This window comes from Dermochelys coriacea, chromosome 24, assembly GCF_009764565.3.
Source record: "Dermochelys coriacea isolate rDerCor1 chromosome 24, rDerCor1.pri.v4, whole genome shotgun sequence".
In the NCBI taxonomy this organism is placed as follows: Eukaryota; Metazoa; Chordata; order Testudines; family Dermochelyidae; genus Dermochelys; species Dermochelys coriacea.
Window position 1 is genome coordinate 5338847 of NC_050091.1, and position 18076 is coordinate 5356922.

Below are 18076 nucleotides of genomic sequence, written 5' to 3' on the forward strand. Positions count from 1 at the left end.
CTTCGTGCACGTCAGTATTGGAGGAGGGCTTGGAGTTAGTTGTGAAATTAAAACGGATCATAGAATTTGAAACTGGCTCCAATTCCGTGTTGTATTAGCTGAGATTAAAATTCCATTGTGTTGCTGCCAGGGTTTTGATTGTTCAGATGTTGCGCTGGTGGGGAGGGGGACCTCAGGATAAAGCCAGCTATAAAAGAGTAGGGTTTGCAGTATGTCATACAGGGCGTTGACCCTATAAGGAAACTTGGTTGATCTCAAATAGCTTCCTTGCCTTTGCAGGGCTATCTGCCGCCCACTAAAAATGGTGTGGAGCCAAAACGACCGAGCCGTCCCATCAACATCACTCCTCTGGTGCGGCTTTCGGCAACTGTTCCCAATACAATCATTGTGAACTGGTCCTCCGAGTTCGGCAGAGTAAGTGACGTCAAGCATAGCAGGTGCTGAGCCTTTTTAAGCCAAAGGATTTTTCCCGGGCAAGTAGATATTGTAATGAACCTGTGGCCTCCTAGGTCTTCATAATTGTCATTGTGCTGCACACCATAGCAACTCAGACCTGCATGGTGACTGCAGGGAGAGAATGCTGGACTTCCTGCTCTGAAAGCATGGACTCCTACTAGTTGAGCTAAGAGAGAATCTCCATTAACTATTAACAGCAATTCTGATTACATCCAATAGAGGGTGGTAGTGTGGCACTATGACAAATGTGGGAATTTTGATAGTATATGTATTATCCCTGTGCATGCATCAGTTTCCCCTCTGGTCTTTGCATAGCTATACACTGAGTGTGAAGGGAGGGGATGAGGTGTCTGACTCACGCAGCAGCCTGCTTGGAGACCAGTGTCATTGACAAACTGAATAAAGTCTACACATGTGAACAAAGGATCCTTGGAGACAATGCAAACCTCAATGGCCAGGACAATCTCATCATCTTCTCGGCTGTTGGTTATGAGGAGATTTCCCTCTACCTCTCCGCAGGGAAGCAGAGCAAAGGACCCAAGCTGGGGAACAAAGTGGAAAGGTGTCAGGTGGCTGGGGTAAGAGCAGAGGTAGGGTTCTGACCTGGGACTTCACTAAAAGGTGCAGCTAGGTTGATATAATTTTTAAGTGTCGACCAGGCCTGAGAGAGAGAGAGAGAGAGAGAGAGAGAGAGTCAGTCAGGATGGATGCTACAGGAGCTTGGCTGGGTGAAGTCCTGGCATTGGCCAGTCTGAACTTTTGCTTCTCTGCCAACCTCGGGACTTTCCGATTCTGTAGGCCAAATGACTAATAAACTGTTACCTTGTTTTGAAAAGGCTTCCTGGTGTCACTGCAATAACTTCCTGAGAGAGTGGCACTCTGAAGGGGTAGCACAAGTCTCCCACAGGAGTCTGGCTTGGCTGGACTGGCTGCAGGGAGCCCCCGAGAGACACAGGGAGTGCTGGCACCCAAAGACCCAGTTTTGGAGTCATGGAAGCCACAGGCCTGCCCCTGTAAAATTGTGGATCCTTGGGGTCTGGCACGCTAAAGGGGTCACACACAAGAGACTGGTTACAGGCTGGAGCATAGGCCAGACACTCGATCCATGACAGCTGGTGGGAGAAGGGCAGATTCTGAATGCAACAGGAGTATTTTGCAATAAGTGACTCTCAGCAGTAAAAACAAGGTTAGTCAAAGAAAATGGCAGAAAATAGCATATAACCACCTTCCTAAGAAGAACATCACAGAGCTGTGCAGGGGGAGAGAGAGGTAAGCATTGGGAAGTTAAACAAGGCACAGCTGATTGTGGGGCTGGGTGGGATGAGGAGGCCAGGAGCAGAGGTCCAGACCTAGGCAAGATTCTGAGAGAGTCAGAGGATGGAGGAGGCGGTAGCCACAGCTTCTGCAGCAGCAGCTGGACATGGACAGGGCTCAGTTCCCCAGCTCTGGAGTTGGAGTGGCAGAAGCTAGAGCTGGACGCAAAAAGGCTCCGGATGGAGGAATTGAGGCTGGAGATTAAGGTCCGGTTACTAGAGGATCGTGAAACAGTATGTGGAAAAGCAGTTGAATGAAAGACACAAGGGAACAGTTAAGTGGGGGGAGACTGTAGGATGCCTGCCCTGCAGGGGGTAGAGGTGCTAAATTATTGGTCCCATTCCAGGAAGGCGGCGGGGGTCGGGGAGGGGGAAGAGATAGTTTGTGAGTTGAACCAAATTCCCCCTGCAGACTGGCTGCGTAGTGTCACTCCCTTACTGGGTCCCCAAATCACTGAGGCACATGCTCAAGTGGACTGGACTGATGCTGGGAACTATGAACCATTCAAGAGAGCCTTATTTTGTATGTTTGACTTAGCGCCTGAGGCCTATGAGAAAAGGTTTTGGGGTGTACAAAAGAACAAGCGGGTGATGTACATGGAGATTGGCACCTTGATAGGCAGTTGTTCCCACAGTGGGGCAAAGGGGCCAGTGTCCCCACTCTGGAATCTTTGTATGACCTGAGGAGTTTAGAGCACTTGTGTGAAATGTGTCCCCTGGAGCTTTAAGTGTGGTTAGTGGATTGAACACCTAGAATTCACATAGTGCGGGCCAGTTGGCAGATCAAGTTTGTAGACAATAGGCCCTGCTACCCAAGGGGAGTGGCCTAAAGCATGGGTCCCCTTGTGGAGGCTCCCCAAAAATTGGATTTGGATAAACCCAAAATGGTGGAGTGGAGGGACAGCTGATCCCAGTAGACCGCTGCTGAGGGACCCCAAAGACCTGAGGTACAACTCCTGAGAAAGAGCCAGGCCTCCCCCAGCAGGGCTAGTGTGGGAGCACACAAGAATTTTTAATTGAAAGGGCCTGTATTGGTGTGGGTCTGTACAGACATTAAGGAAAGTGTTATACAGGTACAAAGTTTCACTAGTAGTTGTTAAAAATCCCTTTTTACAGCTCAGCACAGTTATGCCAGGCTTCACAAACAGAGACGAGCCCTCTTTGTAGTTTGCTTTGTAGACTAGATGGCCTAATGTCAGTCTTTCTGTCAACAGAACTACTCTCTGTCTGTTTACCTGGTGAAACAGCTGACTTCAGTCACACTGCTACAGAAGCTGAGAGCCAAGGGCATTCGGAACCCAGACCACTCCCGGGCCCTGAGTGAGTAGCTGCTGCTTTACGTTTTTCAAACATTTGTTACATGATCTCTAGCTGAATAGGTCTGAATCCTACTACAGCAAACGAGTCCAGCACAGATTCTCATAATCCCTCTTTCAAAGACACGCGCACACGCAAGCAATACCATGTTTATGAAAAGCATGAACTGCAGTTGAAAACAAAGGTACCTGAGTTGTGAGTGGAGGGAAGGGGGTTAAACTGCCTGGCTGCTGGGAACGTCATGGGAGGAGCTCCATGTAAAAATTCACAAGGCCGCTCTTCTCCTTAAAACCCCGCTGTGCTGTTTTGTCTATCCAACACTTAAGCATGATTAGTCAGCTGGTGTGCTGTGCTTGCTGCTTAGTACAGTAATCATATGCTGGCTCACCGGTAGCGTCTTCCCTTTGTCTATCGTTTCCACCTGTTGTTTCCTCTTAAAGGTAGGTTGTAAGATCTTATTTGTTATATGCCCAAGGGAGCCCTGATTGGGGCCTCCAGGGTCTAATATAATAGAAATATCGTGTTTGCTACCCTAAACACTTCCTAGAAAGATAACTTCATACTATAAGATATATAATCTTAAAAATATCACTAACACTTTTGATAGACCTGAGAAACTTTTTTCCTTTCAGTCAAAGAAAAATTAACAGCTGATCCCGACAGCGAGATAGCGACAACGAGCTTACGGGTTTCTCTCATGTGTCCGGTGGGTTCTATACGAGTTCTCTATGCTTCAACATCCACCTTGTGTTTGCCTAAAAATGTCGTGTGGTAACACCAATATTAATGCTGCTGTTCCGGTTTTATAAAAGGTTCTCTTCCTTAGGAGTCTTTTATTAAACCAGCCCCTTTTCCCCATGCATAAAAGTTGGCTTGAAATGTTGATCCAAACTTTTCAGCATAGACACCCATATGTATATAGTATTTTCTGGGGATAGCTTAAAATGTGTGATACTGACTAAGGCTGTGTAAAGTTTTCCACTTTGTACGTATGTGTGGGGTGGGAGGTCCAAGGAGGTTCAGCATTCCCATCCATGGTGAAGCCTTAGTTGATGCTACATTACATACCCCTCCTGGCATAAGTTTGGCTCTCTGGGCACGTTCAGTGAAAGGGCCAGAATAGGAAAACATTGAATTTGTTGGTTTCTCATGGTGCCCCGTGAAAGCGCTTTGTATCAAACCATGTTAATTTCTCCTTTCTCCGTCTTCCAGCTTGGTAAGATGAGGCTAATAGTGCCCTGCCGAGCCATTACCTGCACCCACCTCCAGTGCTTTGATGCTGCGCTCTACCTTCAGATGAATGAGAAGAAACCTACATGGACCTGCCCTGTATGTGATAAGAAAGCCCCCTATGACAGCCTGATCATTGATGGGTAAGCTGAATAGGTTTCTGGGTCCAAGCCCCAGCCTGGAAACTATTTGTAGTTTAACGTTGGTATGTACAGACAGTCCCTGCCTTGAACAACTTAGTCTAACATTCCCACTCATTCCACATAGACCAGCCTGACTCTGGGTCAGTACTGGCCTGAGCTGGATTTGAAATGTAAATCTCTATTTCATTTACCAGTCCCCTGAGCCCCATCCAACCCCCTCATGTCTGTAACATCAACACCCAAGTGTTGAGGGCCAGGCGGGCTCCCTCAGAGGTGCGGGTCTTTTCGTTGATGGCTTTTTTCAGCTTATGCTCTTGCTCATCTGCGTGACAGGTTGTTCATGGAAATCCTCAACTCGTGCACGGACTGCGATGAGATCCAGTTCATGGAGGATGGCTCCTGGTGTCCCATGAAGCCCAAGAAAGAAAACCAGGAGGTGTGCCCGACGTCTACGTACAATGGGATTGAGGGTACGGGAGCTACGGGCACCATCTCTTTAAAAATGTCTTGCTTTTCCATAGCACCTTTCTCTGGAACGGTCCAAAAGCATTTCAGATACTTGAAATACAATCAGTATATAGGGATCGCTCCATCACTGAAGTGCAGCCAAGAAACATGGCAAGTGTTTAACAATGCACAGCAGTGCTACATAATAGCTTACAATGGGAAAGGAAGAAGAATCCCATGTCAAGCTGAAATGGCAGAGGGTAATTCTAGGTAGGCCGAATGCAAGTACTAGAGCTGAAATTTAGTTAGGACACCAGTGTTAATACCCTGTCTGTTATAAAAAGGGATGACACTTTTATTATGAGGATTAATTAATGTTTGCAAAATGCTTTGAGATCCTCAGATGGAAGATGCTGTAGAAGTGCAAAGCTTCTTTGTGGGGCAGTACTTTGCCTTCAGCTACCTTGGCCAACTGCAGCTTCTTGCTTCCCCTCTCTCTGCAGCCAGCTCCCTTTACGCCTTGGGCTCGGATGGAAAGCATTCCTTGGAGAGCAAAAAGAAAGTGGAGGTCATCGACCTCACGCTGGACAGCTCATCAGATGAGGAGGAGCCTCCTATCAAGAAACAGTGCCCTGTCTCCACTGTGGCTATCCCATCGGCTGTAGGGCCCAAGGGGTAGGAAGTGTCTTATAAACCCTTTCTGGGTTTCTGTCTTTGCCTTCTTTCCTGTATGCTGCAGATGTCACAGTAACAAGGAGAGGCAGCTTGTCCCATAGATAGGGAATGTATTGGACCAGGCCAGTGGTCTCCGTAGTCCTGTGTTCTGTCTCTGGAAGTCTATACAGGATGCTTAGGAAAGGCAAACTCTCCACTCTCACAGTAATACACATTGCCAGTTGTATTGATGCCATAGTATAAGGGGATAGGAGGCACATCTCGGCTTGACCCTGGGCCATGATCAGAGCGTTCCCTGAAGCAAGGGGATTGATAGCCTGTGTCACTTTCGTAGATGCTGTTTTCATTCATGTATCTCCTTCTTTTTTAATTCACAAAGTGTGATGTTTCACTAACTCGGTGTAGCCCTTATTATATTTGAGTTTCACAATCGCTTCATGTTGAACTGGTGCCTACTCAGATATAGCAGTGTGTTTGGGGAATTGTACTGATTTCAGAGGCCTGGAATATGCAGTATGTGCATGACAACTTTGGTGGATTTTTTGCTGATTTCACTAATGGACAAAAATGCAGGAGTTGGTATCAACTTTTGTGCATAGAATTTCTGTGTAGAGCAGGAAAGACCATGCTTTTCCCTTGTCTTTGTTCCAAATGTTAGACACCATTTAAGAGAGAAATTAATTTGGGCATTGTCCTCTCTCCATGGCACACGTGTTGTGCCCCCTCCTTGGTTAGTCCTTTGTGCCCCTGGGAGTGCATACCCCAGACTTTGGGAAACACTGCCTGATGGGATTGTGGTTTGTATTGCTTCTTCAACAGCAGCAGGATCAGTCCCTGTATGATGAAGGGGCCCTTGTGCATGTCACTTAGAGTACGTCTACACTGGTATAAACAAATAAATATAATTTCCCACAGCAGCGAGTCTCAGAGTTCGGGTCAACTGACTGCGGATGGTGCTATGGGACTGCAAACAGCAGTGTAGCTGTTCCTGTACGAGCTGGAGCCTAGGCTCTGAGACCTACTGCCCCTTGCTGGGTGACAGGCCTGGGCCCCACCTGAGCAGGAACATCTACACTGCTGTATTTAATCTGATGGCACGAACCCCGCAAGTCTGAATCAGTTGACCCAGGCTCTAAGATTTGGTGATAGTGGTGGTGGTGATTATTTTTGCAGTGTAGATGTACCTGTAGTCTCTCTGGCCCAGATCCACAAAGGTATTGAAATCAGTGGAAGATCCTTTGCAGATCTGGGCCTCAGTTTCTCCATCATTAAAACAGGGAGAATGATACTGACCTTCTATGAGATCTACTGATAACAAGCGATGGATAAGAGCAAGGTGATGGGATCCTCCTCTGTGTAATGGGGATAAATAACACTTCCCGACCTCACAGGGGAGTTGGGAGGATAAACACTAAAGGTTGTGAGGCGCTCAGGTAGTGCCATAATGGGGGGCTATAAGTACCTTAGATCCAAGTCAGATTTTTTTTTTACTGATTTTTATTTTAGCAGTGTATCTTTAAACAGGTGACCTCGTGTTCTTTCTCTTACTAGTAATAATATCTGGCTTTTATATAGCTCTTTCCATCCATAGACTTCAGAGCATGCTTTCCACTAGAGGTCAGTAGCGTTATCCCCATTTTACAGATAGGGAAACAGAGGCATAGATTGGGGAAGTGATTTGCCCAAGGTCACCCAGCAGGCCAGTGACAGAGCCGGGTATAGAACCCTGGTCTCCCGAGTCCCAGTCCAGTGCTCTGCCCGCTGCATGACACTGGCTTCCCTATATGCACAAGCTGAGGGCATAGGTAGGACAGCCGATAACAGTTCTGGGATGGAGGCACTGCACAGAGTGCAGCTAGTCACTGATAAACTCTGATACCTGAAGCTGAGGCCTAATGGGGCTGGGTGTTCAGGACAGATGGTGATGCTGCGTCTGTGTCTCATTTCCCATGGTGGGGTGGGGCCTGCTGCTTGGTGTCCAGTATTGTCTCTCGGGGTTTCTTCCTGGTGCTTCACTGTCTCTGACTTTAAGGGCAGGCTGCTGGTGTGTTTCACACCCGGAGTTACGGTTGCTTTGCTCTGCCTTATTGCGTTTCTCTGCCATTTCAGGGTGTTAAATGTTGATCACCAGCCATCCTCTGTGCTTCGAAGTCCTCCCATGGCAGCTATCGGCAGCGACTATCTCTCCAGCCTCCCAATCCCTGAATACCATCCTTCCTACCAGGTGCCATCAGAGATTCAAGGTAAGGAGAGCAGTGCTTTCCAAATCACCTATTCGGGCAACTGTACCAGTTTACCAGACCAAGACCTCAGCTGTAGCAACCAGCGCCCATGGCCTCCAAATCAGAAATGTATGATCTAACCCACAAAGGTACTTGGGCTGCTCTTTCGCCCAGCCTTGCAAGGCTTGGAGCAGCCTCATGACTGTTGCAGATCAGAGCACGTATAGTTGAATGGCAGAGTTCTCTTAGGTAGAAAGCAGGAGCCTGAAGTACCAGCCCTGGTGCAAGATTTCTGCAGACCTGCAGGTGAGCGCCTTAGTGAGGCAGAATAATTGAAAGCTGATGATTAGTAACAGAGGATAAAGAAGACTTTAGCCATTAGCTGGCCTAGTGACTAATGCTTTTCATGACCAGAGACTTCCATTCCTGGTCTTCCTCCCGTGGCTGCCATAAAGGGAAATGGAGGCAGGCAGCCAGCTCCACCCTGGAAGAGTGGAGAGACTCATGTCATTCAGTTGTAACCTCCTCAGACCTGCAAAATTGCAGGGCAATAGTTCACTGATCTAGAAAACAGCTTCCTGTCATCTGAGTCTCTCCAAGTTGTTCACAAAAATCACTCACTATTCCCCACTGAAGGAGACCTTAAAATTCTAGCTTTACAGATGGGGACAGAGAGAGGTGAGAGAGAGAGAAAGTGACTTGCCTTGAGGTTGCACAGCACGTCAGTGGCAGAGACAGGACGAGCAGTGTTCTAACTTCCAGTCCCACGCATAGACCACTGAGCACACTCCCTCTCCTCCTCCTTGGCTGGTGGAACACTTGCACGGTAACAGGCTGATGGCCTTTAGGAAGCTTTTGATAAACTAGCTGGTTCTTAGCTGTCTGGCATCAGCACACAGGGCATGGGTGTCCATTTCGGGTTGTACAAAAAGTTTCATTTCATTCTGCTGGAATCGGAGGAGGGATTTGAACCCACGTCCCCTCCCTCCTGCGTGAGGCCTTACTCACCGGCCTAGAGAGTCTCTCTCTTTGGCCCAATGAATATTTAACAGTTTATGCAAAGTGGAACAGTTGCAACAGAAAAGACTGATGGCAGCCCACCCAGAGTAGCCTGTAGCCTAGTGGGTGAGGTGCTCACCAGGGAGGGGGTCAATCTGAGGTCAGGTCCCTGCTCCAGAGTCGTGATTCTGTCTCCCCCATCCCAGGCAACAGTTTCAGGTTGACGGAAACTACATTTTTTGACAAAACCCCAAAAACCTCTTTGCCCAGCTCTAGCCCTGAGCTTTGTGACACTAAGGACCTCGGGTGCATTTTGAAAGAAAAATGTTGTGAACACCAGCTTCTGGGCCATTCCGCTTTGGGACATTGCCTCCCTAAATTCCACCTATAGTTTCCTTTTGTAGACATGCTTTGCACTCCCCCATCCTCAGCTGCTCGGTAGCGTTGCTGAGTGCTGTTAAACAGCTGCTGCATTCCACCCCCAAGATGGCTGCACTTCAGCAGTGCATGATGTTAAGGATTCTTATTTAAAGTGAATCCTATAGATAGTTGGCAAATATGCTAGTAAATTTTGCCCAGTGATGATGGGACTTCCACCCAATTTAAGGTTCCCTAACGCTGTGTGAGACTCTCGCCCCCGATGTATTTCAACACCAAGGCTACATGATCAGTTACAGATGGCTTTGTAGTCCACTGGGGAGTGTGCACCAGAGGTCTCCCCTCTGCCAATCTACAGAGGATACTAGTTGTGACAACTGCAGCTACAGAGCCGTGGCTTGTTAGCGCAAGCTGTAGCAGCTTATGCTTTTAGCTCTGGAAGGCCTCACTTCTCTCCCTGGTGTTGGCCAAGAAGGCAGCCATCACTGTCTGTTACTGACCTACAGTACTGAGGTGAATCCAGGTGTAACCGTCTCTAAAGAATCAATTAGATCCCATCCCATTCGTTGACTCTTAAAATCTAGCACAAATTGGCTCCCTCCCCCTCACCCATAAATTTATTTACCATTAAGATATTTTCCCCTTTTATTTTTCTAGGTCTGGATTTGTTTACCTTCCTTCAAAGTGAAAATCAGGTAAGGTTATGTGGGGGGCTCTCTCCTCTCTTTCTTTCTTTTTTTTTTTTTTTTTCCTCTCCTCCCTGGCAGATCTGTAGACCAGGAACCCTGTCTTCCTCCTCTCAGCCAATCCTCCTCCTCCTCCACTGTAGCAATCTGGGCCTGATGTGGCCAACATTCACATGGCCATGCTCAGCCACATGCCTTTAGGTTCCATTGCTGTGGCCTGGAATGGTCCACGTGCTCTCTGTGGCTTGGAATGCTGGATTCTTGCTTTCGATAAATGACTCTTCTTTTCCTTATTAGCACCTGTATTCACCACTCTGCCTCACTACTCCAGGTTCTGGAAGGGGGTAGCACGCTGAGTTGAAAATGTATCACTTACCTGCTAGTGAATCTAGACAAACTTGCAGTGCAGTTTAGAAAGTGGGCGTATTTTTTTGTTAACCAGGGGCTGCTCTCTGCCTGCCTGGCATTTGATCCTTTCACAGGGGACTCGGGGCAGAGCTGGTGATTGAGCTAGTTAGAAATACCTTCTTCTGACTTAGGGGAGCTTGAAGCACAGTTTCCTTTCAGAGCTGGTACAATACGTTTCTTTCTCTTTCCTGGGCCTTGTCTCGCCACCACTGCGAGTCTCCTGTTCAGATGCGCCATTCTAACCTGGCATGGAGTGCCAGCTATAGCAAAGCCCAAGCTGTCTGTCGGGTTATACCAAATGGCAGGCAGCTGGCTCAGGTGAAGTCTTGGTAAACTGGTACAGTTCCCCCAAATCTCAGGAGTATCACTTGTGACTCTCAACTCTCTCTTTTTCCTGCTGTTCCCTTTCCCCCTCTCGGTAGTGCAAGCAGTGAAATCTGTTGCTTTGCAGTGATGTCTGTTCCCCTTGCAGATTGGGCACCGCCAGCGCTCTAAGCACTGAAGGGGGTTTGGGAGGGTTTGAATAGGCACCCAGCCTAAAGATTGATGCTCTGTTCCTTGCCCAGCAGCACTACAGCCCTTCCGTGATCACCTCCCTGGATGAACAGGACGCCCTGAGCCATTTCTTCCAGTACCGAGGCACGTCTACCCATTTCATGAACCCCCTGGCTCCCGTCATGGCAGGATCCCACAACAGCATCAGCCCCACCAGCGGCCGCATCAGCAGCATTGTCTCCACGACCGCCCTGCGGGAGAGCCATGGGCATAACGGGACAGCTCTCCCGGGCTGCAGGCCGGACATCATTTCCTTAGACTAACCCCAGGCCCAGGGCACGCTGGCATCTCGGTTTCCCCCAGGATAGGAGAGAAGCAGATTTTCAGCAGCTGCTGTTGAGTTGGACTTTTGTCTGGGATGGAAAGGACCCAACCAACACCAGGTCTCCTAAGTGTCTCTCTCGGTCAGGGCAACTCCCCTGTTAAGCCCAACCTTGGAGCCTCGCAGGAGGGCTTTCAGTTCTGCACGCGTCCACCTGAGCATACTGGTACCATTTGCTGGGGGGTGCCAGTGGTCGGGGTAAATGCTAACCTCTGTTTTTCAAGACCATTTTAAAATTGTGTGTGTTCACTTTATTTTTTGGTAGGATTCTGCACAAAGATCCTACAGTGATAATCCCTGGCTTGGTGCTGTCCTGCTAGAACAGCACCATCTAGTGGCCAAAGCAGAACTTAGCCGCCATTCCCTCCCCTGCCCCCGGGGATGTCACCTTCTGCATCTCTTTGCAGCACACCCTTGCTGACTCCCTGGAGCAGGGTGAGAAGAGAAATTTGTCTGGGTCCAGCAACCCTCTAGGCATAGATGGAAGGTGGGTGGGTGTCTTTCAGGGAGCTGCCCGCTGCTTTTATGCACCAACACAAGCACTTTGGCAGTAGGGATTGAGCTGGATCTGGGCTCCTATGGCATTCTTCACTCTTGATCCTCTTCTTTGCTCCCCTCCTTCCCTGGGGAGTCTGCCCTCCCAACCCTGGGTTAGAGCAAAGAGCTGGTGACTCAGAAAGGGGCTAGCAAACTTCGACTTCCAGCTACCATGCTGTGCTGAGAACCTCTGCTGTCCCAGGGTTTAAATAACAAATGGGCAGGAAAACAGATGCTGTAACTGAGCCCTGATTGCAAACCCTATCCAGCAAATATGGACATTCCCCAGCAGAGACCTAGCCACTGAGGGGAGGGTGAATTTGCAGCCTGCAGCACTTAAGTATTCTCATGAAGCAGGTGAGCAGTTGGGGCTCCCTCCTGCCTTGGCCTCGATTGTATGATCCAAAGCAACACGGTTGGGCCCCAAACTGAGTTGTTGAGCGAATCCATTCTTCAAAGCCCGGTGCAAACCTCTAGTGCTTGCAACTGAACATGCTAGTGGGTGAGAACCAGAAGGAGAAACTGATCAATCCGTTTTCAAGAAGAAAAAAAGAGGGATTTTTTTTAAAGGTGTGTTTTTTGTTTTTTTTTAATTGAACACCCTGTGGCATTACAAGAGTGGAGGAAAGGAAACATTAACTTTTTAATTATGAATTCACCACTGTGGTCCCTTTAAAATCAGCCATTTTCCTGGCTGCTGTTTTAGTTTTGTCTTCATTACGATTTGCACCCCCCCCCTTTTTTTTTTTTTTTTTGGTAAGAATCAAGACAAAAGGAGGCCATTTGAATTGATGTCCCATCAGTGGCATTTACATGTGGGTTGATGCAGTTCTTTATTGGGATGCTAGAGGCGGCAAGAAGGGGAGGGATTCTTGCTTGCAAATCCTCCTGCAGCTAGGACAGTATCGAGTGGAGGCATAGTAGGGTGACTGTCAGGGCTTTTGTCTCCCATCTGTCCCCTCGCGGGGGCACTGGGCAGATTGGCCCAGTCTCTCTCATTTGTAATTAGGATGTTTTTTTTTTAAACTGTAGATTTCTTTTCCTCCTCCTAAGTATTTCCAATACAGATCTGTACAGAGAACAAAGCTATATCTATATTTTTTAGTTGCAGCTTTTGTACATTCCAAACTCCAAAGACCTCCCTGCGTCTGCATCTCCTGAGGACAAAATGAAGGTTGTGTTGTCCCCACTGCAGCGCCTTCACGGGGACAGCGCATTGCCTGTTGCACGTTTTATTTATGTATTTCAATGGATACCTGAGTCTGTAACCTTTACATCATCACAGCCACTGCTTCAAGTATCCTGCGTAACCAGGGTCTCGCCAAACTACCCCAAGCACCTACTGCCAAGTTAATTTTTTTTTATTACAGTAGCAAGGTTGGCACATGAGTTCGATGCACCAAGGCATGGTCAAAATGGCATTCAGAAAGGTACAATATGTAGCATTTTTTTTGCACCGTTTTTTCCCCCACAAGTGTCTCCATCAAGAACTTTAAAACAAACCAGTTTCCCTGTGGCTCTGGAGAAGAGTGGTCCGGGGTCAGGAGTCAAGTAGCTGTGCCCAGAATCCTGCTGTGACTTTAATGGCTCTTGTATCAGTTGTAGTGAATTTCTGAATGCAATAAAAGTTGTAAATCCTACTGAGGAATAGTTGAGGTGCAGCTTTACCTTGCAGTCTTAGTTGCTCTAATCATTTTTCCTCTGTTCTGGAGAGGGACTAAGTCCAGCTGACGCTGTTCCAGCTCTTCATTTAAAGAGCGGTCGGCTGGAAAATGATGAACCAACTCCTAGTCTCCTGCAAAATACCAGCACTCAGAACTAGCTTGCTTGGTTCTTTTCACCTGGAAATCTCCAAATGACAGACTTAACTGTCTGTGAAATGAGGAGAATTATCCTTCCCCACTCATGTGAACTGCTTTGAAATCCTTGGTGGTGAAGTGCTAGATAGAGGATTTGCTTTTTGGAAAAATGGTGCTTTGAGAGATTACTGAACTTTTGTAAACCTCTTTCTCTCCGCTCATCTTCCCAGCACCAAACTGAAAAGGGACTTAGGACCAGAACAAATGTACTGTGTACATTTTCAGTGGGAACATAATTGTTTGTGGGGTTTTAAAGTTCTGCTGTTGGAGGGGAGGGGGAACAGACAGACCAGCTCCCAGTAAAGGCAGATTTCTATACGTATTTTTAAACCTACCCATCTGTCCTTTGTACTGTCTCCTACCAAGATCCTCCAGGGCCAGTCACAGGCTGGTCAACTCACGTGGCAATACAGTGGCTCCACTGTACCCTTTGAGAGGCAGGTACTTTCAGTGTTATGTACAGGTGGTGGTTGAGGTAGCTAGAAGATGAGACAGACATTAAGGTATTAAACCTTTGCAGGGAGCGCTGGCTGTTTTCAAGTTTTGTACATACAAGTTGTTTGTGTAGAGGGTTTGTGTGGGGGTGGGGGGGATAAAGGAGTGTCTAGGGTTTTGATACTGTCTGAAGTCCCTTAGTGTTTTATAAGCTCTCGCGCGCCGTGAACATTATCTAGACACCTTTAAAAAGCAGCTAGCCACTTTCTCTGGTTTATTTATTCTGTCCGTTTGATATCCAGCTGTTTTATTATTTGCAACACTTCTGTATATGCAAACTACCTTTTAGATAATAAAGTTCAAAACACCCCCCACGGTGCCGGTGTCAGTTACTGGTGGAGCAGAACTCTGTTCAAGCTGGATTTGAGCGGCTGGGACCTGGGGGGAAGGGTGAGTTAGCCCCATTTTACATAAGGGGAAACTGAGGCAGAGCCATGAAGTAGTTAGTGGAAGGCGGAATTGGAACGGGAGTTCCTTGCTTGCAGTCCTGAGCTCAAACCACTGACACACGCTGTCTCTTCAGTGCCCCCTTTGGGTAAGCAAGACACTTGGATGGCTAGGGCGGGGGCGGTTATTCTAATATTACTTGACGTGTCTGTCCACGCTCTGGCTTCCAAGACAGTGAATGCCTCCCCCCTGTCCTAGGCAGCTGGGGTTTGGGCTTAGTGCTGGCACTCCCACCTAGTCCATTCAGGACGTGCCTTCCTGTTGGTCGCTTCCTTCGTAGGAGGGAGGGCCAGAGAGCGACCCCACTCCCCGCCTTCCCTTCCTGCTAGGGCTTGGAGAGGTGAGAAGGAACTTCATTCTTGGCAGGGCTCGGCAGCCGTGCTTGGTAAAACCAGGTCCAAGGGCTGGCGGTGGTGATGGAGCCGACCTGCTTCGCCAGCCACTTGGCACGGGGGTGGCCGCTCCGCTCCCCCACTGTCTGCCCTGCGGGGAAGCCAGGGCCTGGGATTTCACTGCTCACTTGTCCCGCACGGCTAAGGTGTCTAGCCAGAGCCGCAGGGCAAACCTGGTCCCAGTGCTGACCTGCTCCACGTCTTCCCCTGCTGCAGGTGCTGTGTTCAGGAAGGTCGCAGTAGGAAGCTCCGTGGGCTGGGCCGAGCCCCCGCTCAGCTCCGTGGCTCTGGGTAGATCATCATGGAAGTTACTCAGAGGGGCGGTGTTAGGCCGGCAGCTCAGCAACGCGGAGCGGGGAGTGAGAACACTGAGCAGGCCTGATGCACAAAACACCCCCGGCGTGGCCAGTGAGGGCTAGTCACTGAATGGGCCACTCCTTCCCGCCAGGCCAGGGCTAGCTCCCCTGGCTTTAACTGAAGGAAGGCTGTAGGGTGAGTTACCTACAGAGCAGCTTCCACACCCCCCCTCCAGGACTGCACTGGAATCGGGGCCCCTGCCCCTGCTGGGGGGTGGTACCTGGGACTGGTACAGCCCACACCCAGCCGGGCAGGTTCTGTGGCTCCCTGGCCTGGGGGACCATCTAACCCTGGGTGAACAGATGAGAGAAGCTGGGGGGAAGTTTTGGGGTGTGGGACATGCTCCCCGAGCAGTGGTCCAGCATGGGGGCAGAAAAGCTGCTGCTGTTCAGACACCCAGCAGGGGGGCCAATAAAGGGCATTTCCGTCCAGGCGTGTTAACCCCGTGTCTGCTGGCCAAATCCCAACCTAGCCACTTCCATTCTGCCCTCTGGAGAGTCTTCTCCACTTCCTGTTGGGAGGCGGCAATGCTCCTCCCCAGACCTGGCTGCATTTCAGAGGCAGGGGAGCAGAGCCCTGCCTCTGACCATGCAGCCTGTCTCTCCAAGGGAAGATCATCATTCCTCCCCTTCTTAGAGGAAAACCGGCCAGGCTGGGTTGCCAAATCACTCTCCTTACTTGATGGTTGGGGGGAGGTGGCCCGGCACGTGCCCCATGTTCTCTGCCCCGTCCTCGACAGCCGCGATACACTCCAGAACGTGGGGTTCCAGCCACGCGTAGGCGCTCACCTCGCTCCCGTCCGCCTTGATCCTTGTCTGAAATCCAACACATGCCTCTGAGTGCCGGGAGCAGGGCTCCGAGCTCTCTGGGGCTTGGAGTCGCCGCAACTGATGACCAATGGGGCTACGGGCAGGTCCGGGCAAGGGGCTGGGAGACGGGCCTCTAAGCCGGCTCAGAACCACTGTCAAATCTAAGGGGCAGGCGCTGGTCGTCTCAGCGGAGAAGCCAAGGTCTGAAGAGGCTGTGGAGGCTGAATTCCTCGAAGGGTCCCTCATGCCCAGGGCTGAGGTCCAGTGCTTGTGGCCCTGTATGCAGGAAACCTGCACTGCTGGCTACCCCTAAGGACGCCTTCAAGATGCTGAGGAGGGTGGGGTCTGGGGACAGCAATCCCAGGCAGCTTAGGGTCCCGACCAGCTGGGGAGTGCTGAGGACTTTATAGATATTACCGGACTGTTCTCAGCTTGCAGGTGGAGAAACTGAGGCACAGATGCTTGCCCGAGGCCATGCAGCAAGTCAGTGACAGAGCGAGAAATAGAACCCAGGAGTCCTGACAGCCTGTGTTCAGGTCTAACTATTCGAACATGCTACCTCCCAGAGAGGAATGGGGGACCCAGGTGTCCCGATGCCCAAGCCCCTGTTCTAGCCACTCCCTTCAAGCCCATCAGTTTAGATACAAGTGCCTCCCCGCCCCCAACGTGTCCTGACCTTTAGAAGGATCCTGGTGGAGCCAGGGAACTCGCTGTCGGAAATAACAAACTCGTTTTGGTCCAAGCCGCAGCTGACCGTCACCTCGTCCTCGTGGGGAGCACAGAAGTGCCCGGTGATGCTCTGCGAGAGAGAGAGAGAGAGCAGGGAAATCACGGGCCTCGTCTTCTCACCATGCTTCAGGGGGGGCTCCCAGCCCTTTACACACATTACCTGTGGGCAACAGAACCCAGCAGCTCGGGCAGGATCCTCTCCGCTCCGGCGAGGAGATGGGACTCAGCTCACTCAGGGGCAGAGTGGAGACCAGAGACCGATCCCCTGCTCTAGCCACTTGCCCATGTCCTCGCCCAGAGCTGAGGATGGAGCCCTGGACTCCTGACGGCAGCAGGCGCCGCATTGACTAAACTTGGCCCAGGAAACCAACCGGGCCATCCCCAGCGGAGCACAACAGCCACAGCCCGAACACCTGCTCCCACCTACACGGCGCCTCCCTTACCTTTGGCCTACCCCTGCAGGGACGAGAGGTTAGGGCTCCGTAGGGAGAGGTGGCTGCCGGAGAAGGTCTCAGGCCAGAGTCCCTCATGGAGGAGGGAGGGCAAAGGGGTCGCTGGGTCCAGATTAGGGGCTTGGGAGCCAGGACTCCTGGGTTCTAGATTTGGCTCTGTCACTAACCTAAACCACCCCCTTGCACACCCAGCCCTTCCCCAACCTCCTTACACACTGAGTCCTCTTGCACAACCAGCCCTCCCTGCACACCGAGTCCCCTTGCACGCCCCCCCCCACCTCCTGCATACGCAGCCCCGTACCCCCACCCCTCCCCCAGCCCCCCTGCACACCCAGCCCCCACCACCCTTCGCCGCGCGGCCCCACCGTGCCCCCGGCCCCGCACCTGCAGGAACCCGGCGCGCTCGGGCCGGGCGCTGCCCTTGACCAGCCGCACCAGCCCCCGCGCCAGGCTCTCCATGGGCGCCGCGCCGCGGGAGCGGGGCCCGGGCTCGGGGACTCGCCGCGAGCGCGGGGAACCCGGGAGCCGCAGGCCGCAGAGAGGCGCGCGCCGGGCAGCGAGTGGAGAGGGGCGCCCCCTGCTGGCTGCTCGCCGTGCAACCGGCTCAGCCGCGGCAGGATCATCAGGGATCCCCCTCCCGGCGTTTCCAGCAGGAATCGGGCACATGCCCCCCCCCCATCTCTGCAGCCCCTTGGAACCGAATCGCCCCTTGGAGGTGGGGCGCGTGGACTCTGGCTGGGGCAGAAGGAGCTGGGGGTGTTGCCCTCTGGCAGTGGTCGAGACCCTCCCCCTCCACGTGGGGGAGCCCTGTCCTGGACCCCATGGCGCCAGGCACTGTACAGCGGCAG

The 18076-nt window shown here is 50.8% G+C and overlaps 2 protein-coding genes across 8 annotated transcripts in view; one reads left to right on the forward strand and one right to left on the reverse strand.

The window, feature by feature from the left end:
- The window catches only part of PIAS3 (protein inhibitor of activated STAT 3), a 38715-nt gene extending 24363 nt beyond the window's left edge, over positions 1-14352 (forward strand). For 2 of the 7 annotated variants that reach the window (XM_043502080.1, XM_038382664.2), the window contains exons 6-14: positions 280-414; positions 2984-3089; positions 3719-3792; positions 4299-4459; positions 4793-4929; positions 5410-5581; positions 7691-7824; positions 9838-9875; positions 10844-14352. In XM_043502080.1, the coding sequence (XP_043358015.1) occupies positions 280-414; positions 2984-3089; positions 3719-3792; positions 4299-4459; positions 4793-4929; positions 5410-5581; positions 7691-7824; positions 9838-9875; positions 10844-11092 (1206 nt within the window). In that variant the 3' untranslated portion in view covers positions 11093-14352. Of the gene's footprint in view, positions 1-277; positions 415-2983; positions 3090-3718; positions 3793-4298; positions 4460-4792; positions 4930-5409; positions 5582-7690; positions 7825-9837; positions 9876-10840 lie in introns of all 7 variants that reach the window. The other 5 variants (XM_043502078.1, XM_038382662.2, XM_043502079.1 and 2 more) reach the window with 5 other exon arrangements.
- On the reverse strand, positions 12400-17914 carry NUDT17 (nudix hydrolase 17). The gene is made up of 4 exons (XM_043502277.1): positions 17613-17914; positions 16724-16846; positions 15917-16350; positions 12400-15168 (listed from the first exon to the last, which is right to left on the reverse strand). Exons 1-4 carry the CDS (start codon positions 17892-17894, stop codon positions 15006-15008), a joined length of 1002 nt encoding a protein of 333 aa, XP_043358212.1. The 5' UTR covers positions 17895-17914; the 3' UTR covers positions 12400-15005.
- Between the last annotated feature and the right edge of the window lie 162 nt (positions 17915-18076).

Coding starts and splice junctions, on each gene's coding strand:
- NUDT17 (XM_043502277.1), bottom strand. CDS start 17,894: ATGTGCCCGATTCCTGCTGGAAACGCCGGGAGGGGGATCCCTGATGAT. Junction 16,351..16,723: donor CCACCAGGATCCTTCTAAAG/GTCAGGACACGT, acceptor CCTTAGGGGTAG/CCAGCAGTGCAGGTTTCCTG. Junction 15,169..15,916: donor CACCTCCCCCCAACCATCAA/GTAAGGAGAGTG, acceptor TGATCTACCCAG/AGCCACGGAGCTGAGCGGGG.